Source organism: Lithobates pipiens, unplaced genomic scaffold, assembly GCF_037356315.1.
Source record: "Lithobates pipiens isolate NorthernLeopardFrog02 unplaced genomic scaffold, aLitPip1_a1.2 Scaffold_10, whole genome shotgun sequence".
Lineage (NCBI taxonomy): Eukaryota > Metazoa > Chordata > Amphibia > Anura > Ranidae > Lithobates > Lithobates pipiens.
In genome coordinates, this window is record NW_027507686.1 from 227,657,546 (window position 1) to 227,677,815 (window position 20,270).

At 42.0% G+C, this 20,270-nt stretch overlaps 1 protein-coding gene across 3 annotated transcripts in view; it reads left to right on the forward strand.

Moving 5' to 3' along the window:
- Positions 1–20,270, forward strand: part of CTTN (cortactin) — a 78,624-nt gene that overhangs the window by 41,923 nt on the left and 16,431 nt on the right. For 2 of the 3 annotated variants that reach the window (XM_077462470.1, XM_077462479.1), the window contains 6 exons: positions 2,258–2,312; positions 8,919–9,029; positions 10,254–10,364; positions 12,888–12,998; positions 15,995–16,105; positions 19,984–20,039. In XM_077462470.1, the coding sequence (XP_077318596.1) occupies positions 2,258–2,312; positions 8,919–9,029; positions 10,254–10,364; positions 12,888–12,998; positions 15,995–16,105; positions 19,984–20,039 (555 nt within the window). The remainder of the gene's footprint in view (positions 1–2,257; positions 2,313–8,918; positions 9,030–10,253; positions 10,365–12,887; positions 12,999–15,994; positions 16,106–19,983; positions 20,040–20,270) is intronic. The other variant, XM_077462487.1, reaches the window with a different exon arrangement.

Genomic DNA, 20,270 nt, shown 5'->3' on the forward strand with positions numbered 1-20,270 from the left:
CCGGGCTTTTACGCTCAGCTCGCTCTGGTATGCCTACCGTGCGAATATTGTTGAGTCTCTGCCTGTTCTCCATATCTTCTAGACGCGCTGTGTGGCTGTCTATAATAGATTGCATATGGTGGACTTCTCTCTGCAGGGGGGCTACCTCATCCTCCACATTGCTCACCCTGTCCTCCAGTGCAGCTGTGCGGTCACGTAGCTTCTGCATGTCCTGCCTAACCATATTCAGTTCTAGCTTTACTCCTTTAATCTCAGTAGGTAGAGAGGTAATGGAGGTGTTGCAGGGACTTACTGCTGCAAAAATATCCCACAATGTCGGTTCAGGGGTTTGACTGTCCTGGTCTGTTAGGGCTCTGGGGGCCAGGACAGGGGCAGAGGTACTCCCTGTGTCCCATTGGGAGGGCTATTCTTCAGCCTCTGGCCATGCCTGCTCCATTGCCTCTGCTGGAGAGTCCATGCCAGGTGCATCCATGAGCTGGGAGGGTGTTTTAGGTGTGCCAAGTAAGCTTCTAATACTTTAAACATCTGGCTCAGTCACCTTGCTGTATCAGCCAAAGGCTTCAAAGTGAATAAGGATTGCTCTTGTTGAAGAAAAATTATGTCTCCTCAGTCTGTCTGACTGGATTCTGCAGCACGACAAATTATTTTCTCCTATGACTTGCTAACTGCTCACAGAGCAAACATGTCACGGTGACATCCATAGAATTGATCAACTTGGGCGTCTACAGTGCTCTTGGCTATATAGGCTGATCTCTCTCTCTCTCTCTCTCTCTCTCTCTCCCTCTCTCCCTCTCTCTCCCTCCCTCTCTCTCTCCCTCTCTCTCTCCCTCTCTCTCTCCCTCCCTCTCTCCCTCTCTCCCTCTCTCTCTCCCCCTCTCCCTCCCTCTCTCCCCCTCTCCCTCTCCCTCTCCCTCTCCCTCTCCCTCTCCCTCTCCCTCTCCCTCTCTCTCTCCCTCTCCCTCTCTCTCTCCCTCTCTTTCTCTCTTTCTCTCTTTCTCTCTCTCTTTCTCTCTCTCTTTCTTTCTCTCTCTCTTCTCTCTCTCTCTCTCTCTCTCTCTCTCTCTTTCTCTCTCTCTTTCTCTCTCTCTTTCTCTCTCTCTTTCTCTCTCTCTTTCTCTCTCTCTTTCTCTCTCTCTTTCTCTCTCTCTTTCTCTCTCTCTTTCTCTCTCTCTTTCTCTCTCTCTTTCTCTCTCTCTCTCTCTCTCTCTCTTTCTCTCTCTCTTTCTCTCTCTCTTTCTCTCTCTCTTTCTCTCTCTCTCTCTTTACCCCTTACACTGCAGCTGGATCCATTGGCTCTTGCTGTTCAGTCAGTGAGCCAATAAGGCCAGAGCTGGGGAGGTGGGCTGTGCCAAGCTCGTGTTTAAATGGACACACAGAGGGCATGGCTGGGGAGCTAACCTTCTTGTGTGCCCCCATAGCAAGAGGCTTGCTTTTGGGGGCACTTGTCAGGTTGTGGGAGTTAGTACCGCCGGTGTTTGCTCTATGCAAAATCTAAGTATAACGTGTATTATAAACAAAAATATTCATTTATGGACTACAGAAAAGAGCATCTGGAATTGGCTGCACTATTGCATATTCAATAAAAATCATCAAATATAGTGTGGGACACAGCTAAAATTTTACGCATTTCGCGCTACAGCTAATGCTTTGTCAGCTGTACCCCACATTGTTTGTTTGTTATTATTTTATGGAATATGCAATAAAGGCTGGAGTGCAGCGAATTCCGGATCCTCTTTTCTGTGGCTCTGCAGATGAGCTGTGCTAACACCTTCACCCTGAGTGGTTGGTAGATGGTCTGCTAATTTTTCACCTGGAGCAGCTTTGTTTTTCTTTTAGAAGCAAAACTTAAAGTGAAACTACAGGCAAGCATACTCATTTAAAATGCATACTGTATGTTTAGTGTTTTTATTGCCAGATTATTTACACACACCTACCACCCTGCACAGCCAGGTCACTATGCATCTTCCTGGTTTGGTTTTCTTTATCCCTGCCAAGTGAATAAAGTTGATGGTGCCAATCTGTTGACCAAGAAATAAGCCTGAGGTTGCCAAGGTGACATAAGAAACTGGATTGCTGAACCAGGAAACAAAGGTGTTTCCTTCCCTTTTTGGTTTGTAAAACGGTAAACCTACACACAGTAACCTGCACAACAGGAACTTTTTTAAAAACTTTTTAGCACTACCATTGTTTTTTTTATTTTTATGAACTTCCCTGTGTGTTTGGTGTTTTTTTTTTTCATACTTTTGTTCTCTTGCAGTCTGCTCTGAGCTTTGAATATCAAGGGAAGACAGAAAAACATGCATCCCAGAAAGGTGAGAACGTGTGTGTGCGCTACATTTGCGTGTGGGTTTTTATTTTTATTTTTTATTATCATTATTATTATTATTATTATTATTATTATTATTATTATTATTATTCTATTGCTGGAGCAGACCTTTAGATGAGACCTGCAGTATAATAGAGCTTGTAAGATGCAACATTCAAAGTGTATACAGAAATGTAAAACCTCAGGTTTTTCAGTATTAAAAGCCTTTTCACTTTATTGGAAAAGCATGGCTGCACAAAACGCTCAAGCTCACAGCTCACATAGCAATGTTTCAGACCATGTCTAATCTTTTATTAAACTAGGCGCAAACTGCATACTAAAACACAACCTCCTAGCTTAATAATAAAAGCACTGGTCTGAAACTTTACTCTGAACTGGGAGCCTGTTTTTGTATTGCTATGCTTTTGCAATAAAGTGAAAGTGCTTTTGAAGTAGTTTGGGAATGCAAAAAAAAATAAAATCCTTTATACTCACCCAGGTGAATGCTGCATCTGTCCGTAAAATTCCAAGTGGGTACATGGGCAGTGTGCCTAAAAGTTTTTGCCTAAATTTTAATTTTATTTTTGTTGGCCTGATTTCTTGGAATGCTTGCTGAGTTAACTGTTTCAGGGACCCTGGATACACCTTGCCACAACGCACATCATTTGGTTCAGACTGAGAAGCGCAAAACGAGATTAATGTCACTAAAGGCATTTTTTATTAATTTTGGATAAAGAAAAGAAGTTATAACCCCTGTCAGTGTGTTTTTTAGTTATTTTTTTGTTGCATTGGGGAATTTTCCCCTTCACTTCCTGTCCCATAGCCAAACAGGAAGCAAAATGAAATCTCTCCAACTTGAGGGAATCCTGGCATGTCCCCCATTGGAAGATTTCCCCTCTATTCTTGGTCTGATGACAAGCCAATTTTTCTTTTACTTTCAGTGGTGATAGTATACAGGACAAATAGAGTGTGAATTTCCCTAATGGGGACCCAGAGGGCAACAAAAACTGACAGGTGTGCTAATCCATCTTCACTCTATCAAGAACTTTTAAAAATAAATTTTTGCATTTAACACTTCTAACCCGCAAGGCAGTCAAAATGGACTAGTGTGTATCGCATACTTGCACATTATGTGAAACTTGCCTTAGATCTAAGCTTTCCAGCGGTGAGCTGTCGCCGCTGACACTGTTTCCATCTTCACTCATCTTCCTTCTGGGTTCACAGACTCTGGTTGTGTGAGGGGCCAGATCCGCAATGATGTCACTACCATGCATGACAGGACTACAGTAATGATCTCCTAAACGGTGCACTTTTAGGAGATATTTCCAGTACCTAATAGATAAACCTTATTATAGGCTTACCTATAGGTGAAAGTCGTGCATGGGAGTTTACTCCCACTTTAATGAGCTTTAGCTGTAGTTTTTAGGGGAAACTATCATTGATTGTAAGCCAACTTCTGCTGTATTTCAGAGCACCCCAACAAGTTCAAGAGATGTAAAAGTGGGGTCAAATACATGGTGAAAGAGTAAGAGACCCTGACACCAGAAAATGTATGTCAGCATAAGCCTTCCCATAACATACATAAAATACTCTAAATGCACATATAATCTTATTTATCTGTAATGTCCTCCCTGGTGTAGAAATCTAAAAGAGGTAATGGTGGCTGCTAAGCACTGCTTGGATGTGATGTCAGCAGACCCAAACAGTTTAAAGTATTGCCCTTCACTACCCTATGGCAGCTGCATAAAAGGTGGTGAAGGGAGGGGTGAAGGAGCTGGGTCGGCACACGGAGTAATTGGGCACTCCCAGTAGAGAAGAGGCCTGTGACATGCAATAGGACATTAACTTTTCCTGGGGTAGTCAGATTCTCTAGCACGTACAATGACGCATTGCATTTCAATAACCTATTTATGTGAAGGGAAAAATACTCAATGTTTAAATATTTTTTTCTGTGCATTTACCTGCAATTTGGTCTCTTTAACTACTGTATGCATGTAAATATCGGGGTTTTAAAAAAAATCAAATTTTTGTCTATACTTTGCAATGATGTTTACGAAGGAGCTGTATGTATGTATGTATTTGCACAGGTAAGCTCTGCTTCTGTTTGAGACAACAGAAAGTGGAAAATCTAGTTACCATTTTGTGGGCTCTGATTCAGGTTCTTCAGAAAAGGATGCTAGCAATCACAAGATTTAGTAAGGCAAGCGGCTAACCAATATAAGTGGCAATGCTATTTAGAGATTTCCACATGGAGTTTCTATACTACCCCAAGCCTGGAAGCCCAGCTCTGTTCAAGAAACAGGGCAAGGAAGTGGCAAGATGGTACAGATTGGGTATACCTTGCTGGGAGGTGGGTTATCAGGAGACCTTTCCACTTGAACAAGGAAAGTGATGCCCTAATTTAGTGTTGGACAAAAATGTAGGGTACTTTATATTTGTACAACTTTGGCAAAATTAGGAGTGGTTATTTTAATTTTTTTTTTCTTATGGAGATCCACATACAGTAATACTACAAATTTTTTTGTTTTATTACATTATGGAATACACACACACACACACACACACACACACACACACACACACACACTTTAAAATTGATGCTTTGCCCTGAGTGGTTATAGATGCACTATATTGCCAAAAAGTATTGGGACCCCTACACTCTTTAATGGCGTCTTAGTCTGTAGGGTTCAATAGTGAGTTGCCCTACACTTTGGAGCTATAACAGCTTCAACTCTTCTGGGAAGGCTGTTCACAAGGTTTAGGAGTGTGTCTATAGGAATGTTTAACATCAGTGCCTGACCTCACAAATGTGCTTCTGGAAGAATGGTCAGACAAGAAGGTCTGGCTCACAGTCTCTGCTATAATTTATCCCAAAAGTGTACTTTCAGGTTGAGGTCAGGCCTGACAAGTTTATCCATCCACTATCTTCATAGTTTACTTATCCTTTTGGTCTAAAAAGTCCAGATAGGGGGTTTCATTTGCTCTTTAGCCACTTGGGTACCGCGCTATTGCCGAATGACGGCATTAGCGCGGACCTAGATTTCCGGGACTACGTCTATTGACGTCGTCCCGGTTACGAGCGGCCTGCGCGCCCCCTGAGGGGCGCGCGCGGCGCGCTCTGTGATCGGCGAGTCTGAGACTCGCCTGATCACCGATCCGTGCAAGGGGTCGATCCCGACCCCTTATCACGTGATCAGTTGTCAGCCAATGACAGCTGATCATGTGATAGAACGGAGCCGGTAATCGGCTATTATTCCTCCTCGCGCTGACAGCGCGAGGAGAAAAAAAAAAAGCCGATCACCGGCGGCCGTGATCGGGACATCAGTCCCGATCACGGCCAGCAATGCAAGGCACCACATGCCACCTGCCAGTGCCCACCTGCCTCCCGCAGTGCCATCCTGAAGTATAACTAAAAGTAAAAGTGCCCCCCGTCTGTGCCCATAGTGCCCACAGTGCCACCCACAGTGCCACCCACAGTGCCACCCACAGTGCCACCCAATCTGCCTCAAAGGTGCTGCACCCCAGTGCCGCCCATCAGTGCCCAGCAGTGCCGCCCATCAGTGCCCAGCAGTGCCGCCCATCAGTGCCCAGCAGTGCCGCCCATCAGTGCCCAGCAGTGCCGCCCATCAGTGCCCAGCAGTCCCATCTATCTGTGGTACCTATCAGTGCCCATCCGTGCCACCCATCCGTGCCACCCATCCGTGCCACCTTATCTGTGCCCATCTTTGCCCATCAGTGCCGCCTTAACTATGCCTATCAGTGCCCACCAATGCAGCCTATCAGTGCCGCCTTATCAGCGCACTTCAATGAAGGAGAAAAATGACCCGTTTGCAAAATTTTATAACAAACTATTAAAACATGATTTTTTTTTTTTTTTTTTTGCATCTTTTTTTGTTTGTTTAGCAAAAAATAAAACTCCGAGCTGTAACTAAATACCACCAAAAGAAAGCTCTATTTGTGGGAGAAAAATGATAAAAATTTCATTTGGGTACGGTGTTGTATGCCCGCGCAATTGTCATTCAAAGTGCATCAGCGCTGAAAGCTGAAAATTGGTCTGGGACTGAGGGGGGTTTAAGTGCCCAGTAAGCAAGTGGTTAGTTTGATGTAGGATGTTGGTCCACCTCTTTTCTTGACCCGACTGCCTTCCTTCCTGCTAACATGACCTCACAAATGCACTTCTGGAAAAATGGTCAAACGTTCCCATAGGCACACTCCTAAACCTTGTGGACATCCTTCCCAGAAGGGATGAAGCTGTTATAGCTGTAAAGGGTGGGCCAACTCCATATTAAACCCTACGGACTAAGACAGAGATGCCATTAAAGTTCCTGTGCGTGTAAAGGCAGGTGTCCCAGTACTTTTGGTAATATAGCGTACGTTTAAATGGTCCTTATGTATGGTCTGTAGCTGCTTTAATCTTCCAGAATCCTCACTGTGAAGACATGCTCCTCTGGCAACCCTGACAGCAAGCATAATTAAGTTGTCGGCATATTGAGTCCTGGCTTCTGTTAGTGGGGCTGCAGATCATGAGCCTGCTATATGCACAGCATCACCCATTGACTGAAGGGCAGGCTGACCTTAGAAGGGAACCAAGAGATGTGGGTTTTCATCTATTTTTGCATGCAGAGGAAAGGGGATTAAGCCACACAGAAAAGCTTCGTATGCATTTTTGTTTGCATCTCTGAGATTGTTGGAGCCATGTGTTTCAGTTAGAGAGGTGTGTGTGTGGCAATTTGCATATAAATAATCTTTGCTTGCGTTAATAATGTAGAGCTAAGACCTAAAATTATGAGCAGGCTGCTCGTTATTAAAGAGATTTTCAATGCCTCTTCTGCAATAAAATAAGCCTATCTGCCTACTTTCAGTCTAAATGTACACTGAGCTGTGCTTGCAGTCATCCCAGTGTTTGCGTGCCAGGATCACATGTGCGGCATTTAGGTCATCTTGTGCCGGTGTTCTAATCGGGATACCGCTACCCATCATAAAATGCAATGGAAGTGACGTTGCAAACGAATTCGCTTATTGTGCATGCGCTACACTTTCCAACATGGCCAAGCATTTCAATAGGTTTCTTAATCTGACAGAACACAAAGGATGCAGACAGCTTCTTACACCCAGGCAAGTCTTCAATCTCACACTTTAGCAGTTACATCGCCTTATATACTGAAATAGACAATTTCACTTGGTCACGGTGAAATAGTCTATTTCAGTATATATTCAGTTTGGTGCTGAGCAGTGCGGGGTGCACAAAGATGGCCGTCGCCACCTTCTGTCTGCAGGCTTGTCGAATGCAACATCAAAACAGTGTTAAGGATTTAAAAATACTGTGTTTCAGTATATAAGGTGAATTTACTACTAAAATAAGTGTGAAATTGAAGACTTGCCTGGGCGTAAGAAGATGTCCGCTTCTGCCTTCATGTTCTGTCAGATTAGGAAACCTATTAGAACACATAGCGGCCATGTTGGAACACATGCACAGTAAGCATTTTTTGCTGAGAACGTTACATTTTCTGATGGGTAGTGCTATTCTGACAGGACACCGGATTATCCAGATAGGTGAAGACTGGTTACTGGAACAAGCAGGAAGAAAATCGTGGGGCCTTGCAATCATCTGACCAATAAATATTGTAGACTTTAACCTCCCTGGCGGTATGATTAGTTCTGGTTTTAGGCGCTGAAAGCGGTACAATTATTTTGCATGGAAATTTGGTGTTTTTATATTGTAGTCCTGTAATTCTTAGGAATGACTCTCTTAAATCTGTTCAAACCAGAGTCTAGCAGACATCCTGGGTATGATAAAGTTTATAATATAATAAAAATTATTCAATAATCAAATCCAAAAACACTGAAATTTATTTGCAGAATTGTCGCTGTCATTAGATTTAGTGTTTGCTGATGAATTTCCCCACAAATCGCTATCGCTCAATTCTGCAAGTGATTATAATTTATTATCGCTGTTTTCTAGTTGGTCTAAAATCGCTTTTGACATAAAGGGACTCTTTTTGGTTGCTATGGGCAATCTCCAAATTCCAGGCAGAAAAAAAAACAGTATTTATAATATAAAAGTGCATGCAGGGCACTGCACAGACCACTAGGGACAAAGGGGGTGTGTAATTCTTTTTATACAGTACTGTAATCTGTAAGATTACAGTACTGTGTGTTTTTGTGTATTTTTACTTTTTTGAATTTGGCGCCCATCTCCGCTCCCGTGCGTCGTAACGTCGCAGGGAACGGAGCTCGGCGGCACTCGGGCACTGTGTTAATCCAGCTCGATCACACAGCACGGAGGACATCGCTGGATCCAGGGGACAAGGTAAGTAACCTCTCCCTGTATCCAGCGATGCGATCCCGAGTCTGGCTCAGGGTTACCGCTTATGATAGTAAAATCCTAACCCGAGCCAGACTCGGGATCACCGCCAGGGAGGTTAAGTCTGCTTTATGTAGGCCCATACTTATAGGGAAATGACCGCTTATCTGTGCCACAAATATTCCATCTTTGTAAAGAAGTTTGCTGCCAAGGTTGATTGTATTAGAATTGATTTAGAGATTTTTTATTTTGTCTCTTCGTTTTGTAAATGTCCAAAGCTGTTGCATAACAAAACTCAATGCCTTTCAGATTACACCAGCGGCTTCGGGGGCAAATATGGAGTTCAGTCTGACCGAGTGGATAAAAGCGCCGTTGGCTTTGATTACAAGGGCAAAACGGAGAAGCATGAATCCCAGAAAGGTTTGTGTCAAAATGAGAAACAAGACTCATGACAACTAGCCTGCAGCAAGGGTTGGCCTGCTGTAACCCTGTCAAGCAGTGAGGGGCATCGCTCTTCCCAGGAATGCACAAAAGAACACTGAACACAAATAAGACATCACTGTGTGTTCATCACAAGCCAAAACCAGATTTCCTGACTTGACTCCTACTGCAGATGTTTTGCCTGCAGTCTTTTAGCCAAAGAGCAACTAAAAATCTAAGCATGCCGTGTCGCATGCCTCTCACAGGCATGTAAAAAAAGGACATTTTTTTTATGCAAACCCTTATGTTCTTCTAGGACAGGACTGCCCAGCCAGTGGCGCCCTCAGATGTGGCCCACAATCCCAAACCAGGGAAGCACATGCCCATGCTCTGGGATGGCGGGATGACCAGATAAAAATCAATGGGTTGCTGACCGCCATCTCAGAGCATCGATGTATGAAGCAAGCAGTCTGGAGAGCAATGCCAGCAGAATCTGGAAGAGGTCATTGTATTAAACATACACTGCACTTTTGCAATGGGCATATTCGCACTTATAAAAAAAGGGGTTATAGGGCTGTTTTCACACTGATCTGCAGGTGCGCTGTGCTTTCCTGTGTGTTACCTGCACTGAGCCATAGACCTCTATTCTATCCTGTGGATCTGAATGCAGGAGTTTTGGTGTGCTTTCAGAAAGGGCACCACACCTGCAAGATGTAATAGAAGTTTAAGGCTCAGTGCAGCTAACCCCACAGGAAAGCCAGAGGTGCGCTGAGCTGCTCCCATGGTGTCAGTAAACTGCAGCGCATCCGTGTGAAAACAGCCTTATATGGGCTCAGGACAGTAAGGGCTCATTTGTGTTTGGGTGGGGGGTTAAACGCCATGTTCATTATGGCCATCAACCAGGTACCAAATCGCTTAAAGCGGAGTTCCACCCAAAAGTGGGCCTTCGCTTATCTGCTTCCTCCCCCCTACATTTGGCACCTTTTCATAATGGGGGGGGGGGGGGGGGGGAGAAACGGGTACCTGGTTTTGACAGATATTCTTTCCCACGTCTGGGAGACAGCACCATGGCGCCATCCCTTGGAAGTTCGCCCCCCCCCCCCCCCCTTTCCTCAGCCATCTCATTTATTTTCTCTCTAGTTCTGCTTTTATAGTGAGACCACACTTTAAAAAGGAAAAGCCTTTCTCCAAGTCATATTCTGCTAATACATTTTTATCCCACAGACTATTCCACTGGTTTTGGTGGGAAGTTCGGTGTGCAGGCAGACCGTGTGGACAAGAGTGCTCTAGGATTTGATTATCAGGGAAAGACAGAGAAGCACGAGTCTCAAAAAGGTTGGTATTCTCTGGCAAGTTAATATAGCTACAAATGCTTTTTTTTTTTTGTGTGTTGTACCTCTTATTTTATTAGAATGCTAAATATATATATATATATATATATATATATATATATATATATATATATATATATATATATATATATATATATATATATAACTCTCTCATGTCCCTTCTTGGATTTATCACTCAAAGGCTACAGCCCATTTCGGGGATTGTTTGATGCCAGGTCCCCATTATCACTGCAGAACACACCGGGCCAGTAATAAGATCCAAAGTGCTGGGATAGGGTAGAGAGGGTTGGAGCTTGCCACTTTTTTTTTTTTTTTGTCTGTGTCCCTTGTAGATAATTCCCCTCACATCCACAGAATCTGTAGTCTATTGGGTTTTTTTAAGCAGTTTTTTGTTTGGCTGTCTGTCTAATTGAAACCTTATTGAAGGAGAGCATTCAGCTGGAGTGGACATGGGAATCTGTACCTTCCCTGACTTATTCAGCTGTATGTGTGTTATGAATAACCAATCCAATTATGGCTTATTTACAGCAACGTGGTGAAATATCCCTCTTATAAGCTTCACCATGTTTGTTTCAAAAGTAATTTTGAATACTTTTTATATCTGTAGCTCTCATTAAAATAATTCCTGGTGATCTATCATAGACTAGAGATGGGCTCAGGGATCTTAGTCCCAACCCACCTGCCTGATCCCACCAGGAAGCCGACACTGCGCACCGCTAATCAGACTGAGACATTTCCTGGTCTGTGTAGATGTGAACCAGGAAATGTCTTTCTGCCTGTGATTAGCCATGTGCAGCATCGGCTTCCTGGTGGGATTGGGCGGGTGGGTTACGACTAGGATCCCGAACACGCCTGAGCCTTTATTTTTTTTTTTTCATAATAGTGCTTTAGTAAACGGTTTATTTGTTGGGGTTTACATCTACTTTAAATAATTATGCCAGCATTGGTTCCCTTTTGCAGGGGGTGTCTCACATTGCAACTCCTTCACAATCACTTAAAATTACATTAAACGCAGCCTTAAAAAGAAAAGTATGTCTTCCCGATTCTGAAAAATCTGTGTTTTTTATTTTTTTTATAGCCCCCCTTTTTTATTTTTATTTTTTTTCTCTTATATTTATATATTTAGCTGCTGTGATCGGACTTTGTTAGAGGATGATTACATTCATTTTCCAAAGTCCACTGTTTGTAGCAACATAGTCACCCTGAATTAGGGTGTGTGTGTGTGTGTGTGTGTGTGTGTGTGTGTGTGTGTGTGTGTGTGTGTGTCAGTACACATGAGTACTACTGATGTGCGCTGCCCATTCCAAACACATAGTGATTGGGAGAAGGAAAGGTTTGGGAGCTCATGAAGATGATGCATGGAGGTGTTTTTTCATGAAAAATAGATCACCGGCCCATTAAAGGGGTTGTAAAGGCAGAAGGTCTTTTTTATCTTGATTCATTAAGATAAAAAGCCTTCTGTGTGTGGCAGCTTCCCCAGCACCCCTAATACTTGCCTGAGCCCCAACGCTGTCCAGCCACTTCCAGAATTCTCTCAGCCATCTGGGACTCTCCTACTGATTTGGCTTAGATGCAGCAACAGCACTATTGGCTCCCCCCAGCTGTCAATCAAAGTCAGTAATCCAATCCGAAGGGGGCGGGGCAGAATGACAGCTCCCTGTCTGAATGGAAACACAGAGCTGCAGCTCGGCTCAGGTGCCCCCCCCCCCCCCCATGGCAAGCTGCTTCTTGTGGGGGCATGCAATAGGAGGGAGGGGCCAGGAGCACAGAAGAGGGACCGGAGAAGTGAAGGATCCGGGCTGCTCTGTGCAAAACCATTACACAGAGCAGGTAAGCATAAAAAAAAAACCCCAAAAAAAACCCCTAAGACTTTACAATTGCTTGATGGGTTTACTTCCTCTTTCATTCCCTGCAAAGGCAAAGCATAATGGACTACTATGCATCGCATAGTAGCCCATTATGTGTCACTTACCTGACGCAGGAGCCAGCGATGTCGCCGCTGTCCCCTGTAGTCCGGCGCATCCATCTTCTCGGTGGGGTCTCACAGCTCCGCCCCTGTCATTCGGCGGAGCCGCGATGACGTCACTCCCGCGCATGCGCACGGGAGCCGACACGCGCGGCAGTTCCATTGTTGGAAATGCCGCGCTCAGTGCGCCTGCGCGCCGCTGTCTACGGCGCATGCGCCGTAGACAGCGGTGCCTGTCTTTGGGCAAATATCTCCTAAACCGTATAGGTTTAGGAGATATTTCTTGGACCTACAGGTAAGCCTTAATCTAGGCTTACCTGTAGGTCAAAGTGGTTTGTAAGGGTTTACAACCACTTTAAGTAGTAGATGTGTATGAAATATTGTTTAATGTTGCTTTAGAGCTCTGGCCTCTGATGCTTGCGCAGAGATAACAAAAGGCCATGCTGAAACTGGTGATAAAATACATCCATTTAGAATACTAACCCTACTTATGAGCCTACTCCCAAATTCCTTATTTGATTTACACATTTGTAATTTTAGACTATTCCAAAGGATTTGGCGGTAAATACGGTGTTGATAAGGATAATGTGGACAAGAGTGCTGTCGGGTTTGACTACCAAGGGAAGACTGAGAAGCATGAATCACAAAAAGGTTTGGTATCAATAACCATTTATTTCCTACAGTTCCCCTGGCCTACAGCAGTGCAGAGCAGGTCACATCCTGCCCATAAACACATCATGTGCAGCTGGACATGAAAATGCAAACACAGGAAAATGTTTCAAGTTGAATATTTAGGAACTTTTTTTTTTTTTTTTGAAAGTAATAAAAACAAAATTAACATGACAAAAAAACTTAACTTCTTTGGGTTCTGTATTCTGTGTGTTTTTAATATGGTGGCTTTGATTTATATGGTCAGTGCTGGCAGTTGATGAACATGTATTTTTTATTTTTTTTTTCCTCTTTACACGTTTTTTTCAAAAATTGGACTAGCAATCTACCCAACTGGAAATCAGTTTCCTATTTATGTTCCTCCAGACTCAAACTATAATCTTTGTTTCTCATGCCCTACCTTATTCTTACAGCTGCAAGCATTCTGCATAATCAAATAATCATAGTTCAAGAAATCCGACCCATTTAATGGTTTGCAATTGTTTCTTTTCATCCACGCTATAGAAGAGCCATTTGGGGGTCCAACGATATTCTAATTTTTTATTGCTGTAGTAAAAATTGGCCCTTTTTTTAAAATATATATTTTGCAAAATGTAATTCTAATTTCTTTACATCTTTCTTTACATCTGTTGACCATTTTAAAGGTGTTCTTCAGTGTTTTTCTTCACCCATTGTCAGTTATTTGAAAGGTTCTCAAGTAGGACTGTCCCCTAGGTGCTTCTTGGGCACCTTTTTTGGTCAAACTCAGATCCTTATAATTATTTTTGAATCAAATAAGGTTATTTACACCTGTAGGCCCGCTGCACATAAAATGTATATGTTTCCAACAAAAATATATTGCAACAGAATATATAAAGCTTACATACTCAGACGCTGGGTTCAGCATTCTCCTCTCAAGATATTTGCTTAACCCCGAACATTAGCACATTGGAAGAGGTTGTATACACAGATAGTCATTTGTAGCAGTTAATCTAATATTCTCTAAGGTGGGGCTAATCCTTGAAGCTCAAAACCAGTTTTTGCACAATTAAAAAATAATTGGGCAGCCCCCTAGGTTTGTATGTGTTTTTTTTTTTTTTTTTTTTAAGTGGCATGGAATTGACCTTTTTCTATTCGTATTCGGAGGGCATGGAGATAACAGATTGAAATATTTAAAAAATACATTTCATCAACATGCAAATAATTGTGCAATGCTCCCAGCACTGACTGATATTTGGAGAAACTGACCTTTTTTTAATTCTGTTTGTCAGATGTCCTCCTCTATGGTTCTTGCTTCTTTTCCTTCATGTTTACAAACCAACTGTAACATTCCAGTATGCTGCTTGGTGGCAAGGTGAAGGAGGGGACTAATGACACTGGTCTTCCCCATTCTCATGCTTGGTGTGTCCCCTTATATCATTTGACCGCCTTGATTTCCTTTTCCTTTGGAAAGAGGTTTGGCATCAACCAGGTTCTTTCTACTGATCGGTGAAATGGAAATTGCCATGAGTCAACAACTTGCTATACGCCACTTAAATCTACCAGTTGATCGTTTATTTTGTAGCGTGAACAATCAACTTTTAACTTGTATATAATTTTATCTAAAGACTTTGGTAGTTCAGGCCAACCCATCTATCATATTGATATTTCAGTTTTGTGTTGGTGCCACAGAATTGAATCACATGCTGGGTATGTTTAACACGTTCCCTACCAGAATTCTCAGTTCTGTCCAGTAAATGAAGTAATTCCAAGGTTGTGATGGTGTCTGCTCTTCCCTTTAAAGCAGAGCTAAACCCAAAAATAAAATTTTAAGGCTGTTTTCCAGGTGTACTTTATACATGGGAACCATGGACCTGCTGTAACTTTGTATATACCATAAATGACCGATTCCCCCCCCTGGAAGCTGAATATCCATGAAGTAGACACTGCTAATGCAGTGATCTGTGTTTGCATTCTGGTCCTGTGTCAAGTAGCTGGTCTGCTGCATTTTGAACTGATTGGCTGCTGAGCATGGGCTCCATTCAGAGACTGCTTTGAATGAGGTGGAGAGGCGGGGCAGTAATGTCATGCTCTAATCCTTGTCCAATCAGAGACCACTTTGCATTCATTCAGAAGATGCAAAGCATTCTCTGAATGGCACCCGTGCTGAGCAGCTGACCCTCGGTGTCCACAATGCATCAGGTCAGCTGCTTGGCACGGGACCCGGAAGCAAGTGGAGATCACTGGAGTAGTGGTGTCTACTGCAGTGATTTGGGGCATTGGCCAGGTATGGGTTATGCATAGTTACATTGGTCTTAGCTGGACCAATGTAACAAAGTATATATTAAAAAAAAAAAAAAAATTATTCCTGAATGTAAACCCAATTAATAAAATTTGAGCTGGGCACAAATATCTGCAGTGTTTTTCTTATCTCTCTCCAAAGCACTGAGTCCCGTGTATTTCTTCTGCCCCATAGCTCTGTTATCAGCCTGATAACTTCTGGAGTTTGCTATAGACTAGCAAAGTGATGCTCAATTCAGAGCAGAGCTCTGCACTGGGGTGGTGTGCCTTTCCTCCAATCAGCTGTCTTGGCTGTATGCCAATAATCCACTTCCAGTGCTGAACAGGAAGAGAAAATCTCCTTACATTATCTCAACTTTCTAAAGAATATATAAATCTGAAGACCAGCAGATATACATGTAAAACTTATGTTGGGAGATTTTTCATCCCCATTTTTTTGCATCGTCTGAGGCTGTTCAGAGAGTTTACATCCACTTTAAGTTTCATTAACACCATTATGTTTCATTGTAAACATTTTCCTATTATCAGTGCTTTTTTTGCAATAATCCATAATTCCAGATGTTTCAACATGTGCAATTTCCATTTAACACGATCAGCCTAAAACTTGTTGCCCTCCTAATAAGTACTAAGCAGCACACGTCGGTAATTCATAACCTGTCAATTGTGCATGGGGTGTCTCTCATTTCTGTTTAATGGCTCGTGGATTTCTGTGTGTGTAGACTATGTGAAAGGGTTTGGAGGAAAGTTTGGTGTGCAGACAGACAGACAAGACAAGTGTGCACTTGGCTGGGATCACCAAGAGAAACTGCAGCTACATGAATCCCAAAAAGGTATTCTGTAACGTCCAATCATTCTGTGTTTTGTCTGTCCTTGTCCTACCTTCTCATGTCCACTGGCTGTTCTACTCTTTACTGTGTGATGGGCATTTAACACTAACAAACATTGGTAATTCTAGGGGTATTCGCTTATACATTCATTTTAAGTTTACAGGCTTTCCTGCAACCTTTGCTAAATTGACTTGTATTTAAAAAAAAAAACACTTTCTGTGGAAATGCAGATTCATATATTGGGTGCAAATATCTCGAATGCAACTGTGTTCCAGGGTAGTGATTATTTAGTTGGGACTTTGTGTCAATGGACTTTTGTTCACTTCAAACTGGTTTTGCATTTCCATAAATGTTTATGAATGCAAAACCTGCATGAAGTAGGTCAACTACAGGTCAAATGCACCTGTCAATCAATTCTGAATGATTTTGAAAGCTTCTCAAATTGATGTCAAACAGTTGCTGCTAATAGAAGTCCAAGGCCATTTGACTCGGAGCCCCTAATCTGCATGATTAAAGTGGAATTTCAGGATAACTCTAACTAATCTTGAATTGTCCCCTCCCCACCTCCTAACAGATATTTTGACTAACCTGTGTGTTAAAAAAACTGCATTTGCCTGTTTTCAGCCCACTCCAGTAAACTTTTCTCCCTTGTGTCAGTGTCAGAAACCATGAAATCAGACCGAGACAGAAGTACAGTTAAATCACACTTGTTTAATAATAAAAGTAAAAAGAACAAATGTAGTCAAAACATAGCCAAAGTTCAGTAGCCAGAACGGATAGTCAGTTAAGCCAGAAGTCAGGGATCAAGGTACTGGAACAGCAAGCAGGATCCGGAGCCAGAAGGGATGTCAGCAAAGCCAGTCTTTAAACAGGAACGCAGGAGATGTTTCTTGTGATGTTGGCAAAGGCAGAGCTCCTATTGACTCGACGGCTTAAGTAGGCAAAGTAGGCAGGGCTGACGAGCAGGATATCGACAACAGATAAGTAACACTGGAGAGAGATGGGAGCTGAGCCCAGCCCTGACAGTCAGCCAGTGCCTGCTGCAGGGGAGAGAGCCCTCCAATAATGGCAGGTAATGATTGAGGGCATGACTTTGACCATAGGCTTCAATTGCCCATCCTTTGTTGGTGCTCAAGGGAAAACCGGTGTATAGGCGCTACAATCTTCCCACATAAAAGCTCTGCCTGGTGCTCAAAGCTTGAGGCTGCTGACACCTCCAACATACCAGAGTAAGGAAAGGGATGGCCGGCACTCAGGATCAGCTTCAAAATAGTATTAAGTAAACACTGTACATTGCTGTAAAACAGCCTACGCATGGCTCAAAAATAACATCCGAAACATGTAGGCTGTTTTACAGCGTTGTGCATATTTAACTAATAAAGAAATGCTGTTATGGATTATTTTTTATTATTATACAGGTTTTGTATAGCGCCAACAGTTTGCTCAGCGCTTTACAACATGAGGGCAGACATTACAGTTACATTACAATTTGGTACAAGAGGAATCGGAGGGCCCTGCTCGTTCGAGCTTGCAATCGAAAAAGGAAGGGTCAATTGATACAAAAGGTAGATGTCATCCTGAGTGCCGACCATCCCTTTCCTTACTATTGTTGGTGCTCCCGCCTCTCCCCTGCAGCAGTGTTGGTTGACAAAGGGGAGCCAGATCATGTGACTCGATCTGAACGGGCTGAAAATGGGTAACTCTATATGTCTTTCTTACACAGGTTAGTGAGCATAGGTGTTAGGGGGTGAAGGGGACAGTTTTAAGAGTAGTTGGTTATCCCAGAACTCCACTTCAATCACCTAATAAAGTCTTTATTAATAGTTGCGGAAGAGCTTGTCTTGGGTAGTAAATTACAGTTAAAGTAGGACTTCAGTCAACACATTCTCTGTATTTTTAAGAGTGTGGAAGGGTTAAAAGCAGCCTTTTTGCTTTTTGTTGTATTCCCCTAGTGAGATTTCCACTCTCTTCCTGAGTAGTCTTCAAAAGGGGAAGCCCAAAAAAAACTGAAACTGACGCAATTAACCCTTCCCCAGAAGTGTTTATAAAAAAAAAAAAAAAAGCTTGTGGCAAGTTCTAAGGGTAGGTCAACAAAACTCTTACATAGGTAACAGTGTAACCACTTGCAATGAGATAACCAGACTAGACCAGTTTAAATGGTTCATACAACAATTCTGTTTTTCACGGTTGGACCTCGGTACACGTTTTAATCACATCAGATTTTATATATTTTTTTTCAGTAGAAATATTATGGCTAAATAAAGTGCCATTAGATTCTGTTTTATATTTGTTTTGTGTTTTAATATCTAATGTGTAAAATGCAATTTTTTTCACAATTTTTAAAAAAAGTTTTGCTTTTTGAAAAGAATATTAGGAATCACTTTACAGTTTTAGTAAATCTAATTTAAGAAAACTGAGAAACGTAGCAGTTATTATCTAGATGTTTTGTATGAGATCTTAAATCTGCTTCACTTTTTAAAAAGGTCAGCTTCCAAAACAATCAAAATGCAGGGATAAAGAAGAGGCATCCATGGGTACAATGTATGTCTTCCAGTATGTAACAGGCATAACGTAAATACAATCCAATAGCTTGAAGAAGGCAATGATAAAGTCAATAAAGAAAGCAGGTAGTCAAATTGTCATTTATTACCTCACGTTACGAGCCCGAGAATGGGGATATTATAAACAAGGGTAGATCTGTGCAGACCCATGACTGGCCAGGGGACCACCACATTATGAATTTTTTAGTTATTTTTTTGGATGTGTTTTATAGCAGAAAGTAAAACAAATTTTTTATATATATATATATATATATATATATATATATATATATATATATATATATATATATATATATATATATATATATATATATAAATATAAAAAATATAATTATTATTTTTTTTTTTCAAAATTGTCACCCTTCTTCCTTATTTTTTGCACAAAAAAAAAAAAAACTCCCTTGGTGATCAAATACCACCAAAAGCTCTATTTGTGAGGGGGAAAAAAAGGACATGCATAACTTTTTTTTCGTTGGGTATAATGTCGCAGGCCCGCGCAATTGTCAAAGTAACGCAGTGCCTTATCGCAAAAAATTACCTGGTCATTAAGGGGGTAAAGCATTCTTGCGCTGAAGTGGTTAAAGTTAACCGCTCTCAATTTGGGGTCTGCCATTGTTAACTACCTTTTTTAATCTAAAGGTATATTGCATTTTGGGTGGAGATTTATTAACACTGCAGAGTGCATAATCTGGCGCAACTCTGCATAGAAACCAATCGGCTTCCAGGTTTTATTGTCAAACTTTATTGAACAAGTTGGAAGCTGATTGGCACATGCACAGCTGCAGCAGATATGAAGTGCTCCAGTTAGTAAATCAAGACTTTAAGTGCAGATAAGATAAGTCAGAGGTCTGTACTTGTCCTGGGACAGTGATTGAACATTTTGAAGAGGGGTCTGCATGACAGCCAGGCAGGCTAGAGTTTTTAGGAAGAGAGGGCAGAAATGTCACTCTGTGTTTCTCTTTGACAAGTTTAAAATACATTGTTTCCAAATAATAGCTAACGTGGCAAGCACTATATGAAATGGGTGCTTACCTGATCTTGCTTGCTATAGTGCTGTAGATACTGTCCATAGTTCTTCTCACATTTCTTCACACACTTGTTAGTTCCTCTTACTTAGTGACCCAACTTGCTTACAATTGCCTGTATGACAGCCATTACTAACAGCCAGTAAGACTTTCCCTTGTAGTAGTCCGTTGCAAATGTAAGCCAATTTGCTCTCCTGTCAGTCTTGGAATACATTTTTTTTTTTTTCCATTTATTTAAAATGTGTCCCTGTTTTCTCTTTTCAATTAACACTCTTATTTGCCAATATGCTTATAGATTACTCCAAGGGATTCGGTGGAAAATATGGTGTACAGAAAGATCGTATGGACAAGGTATCTACAGAAAATAAAACATTTTGCTTTTGATCTGTGACTCAAGGAAGGACTTAATGCTTAAAATGATTTAAAGAGATGGAAAGAGAGAGATATATAATCATTCTCTGCAGCTATTACCACCACCCCCTCCCTTTTAGAATGTAAGCTCTACAAGCAGGGCCCTCCTGTACCTTTTGTGTTGTCCCCCCTATACATTGTAAAGAGCTGCGTAAACTGTTGGAGCTATAT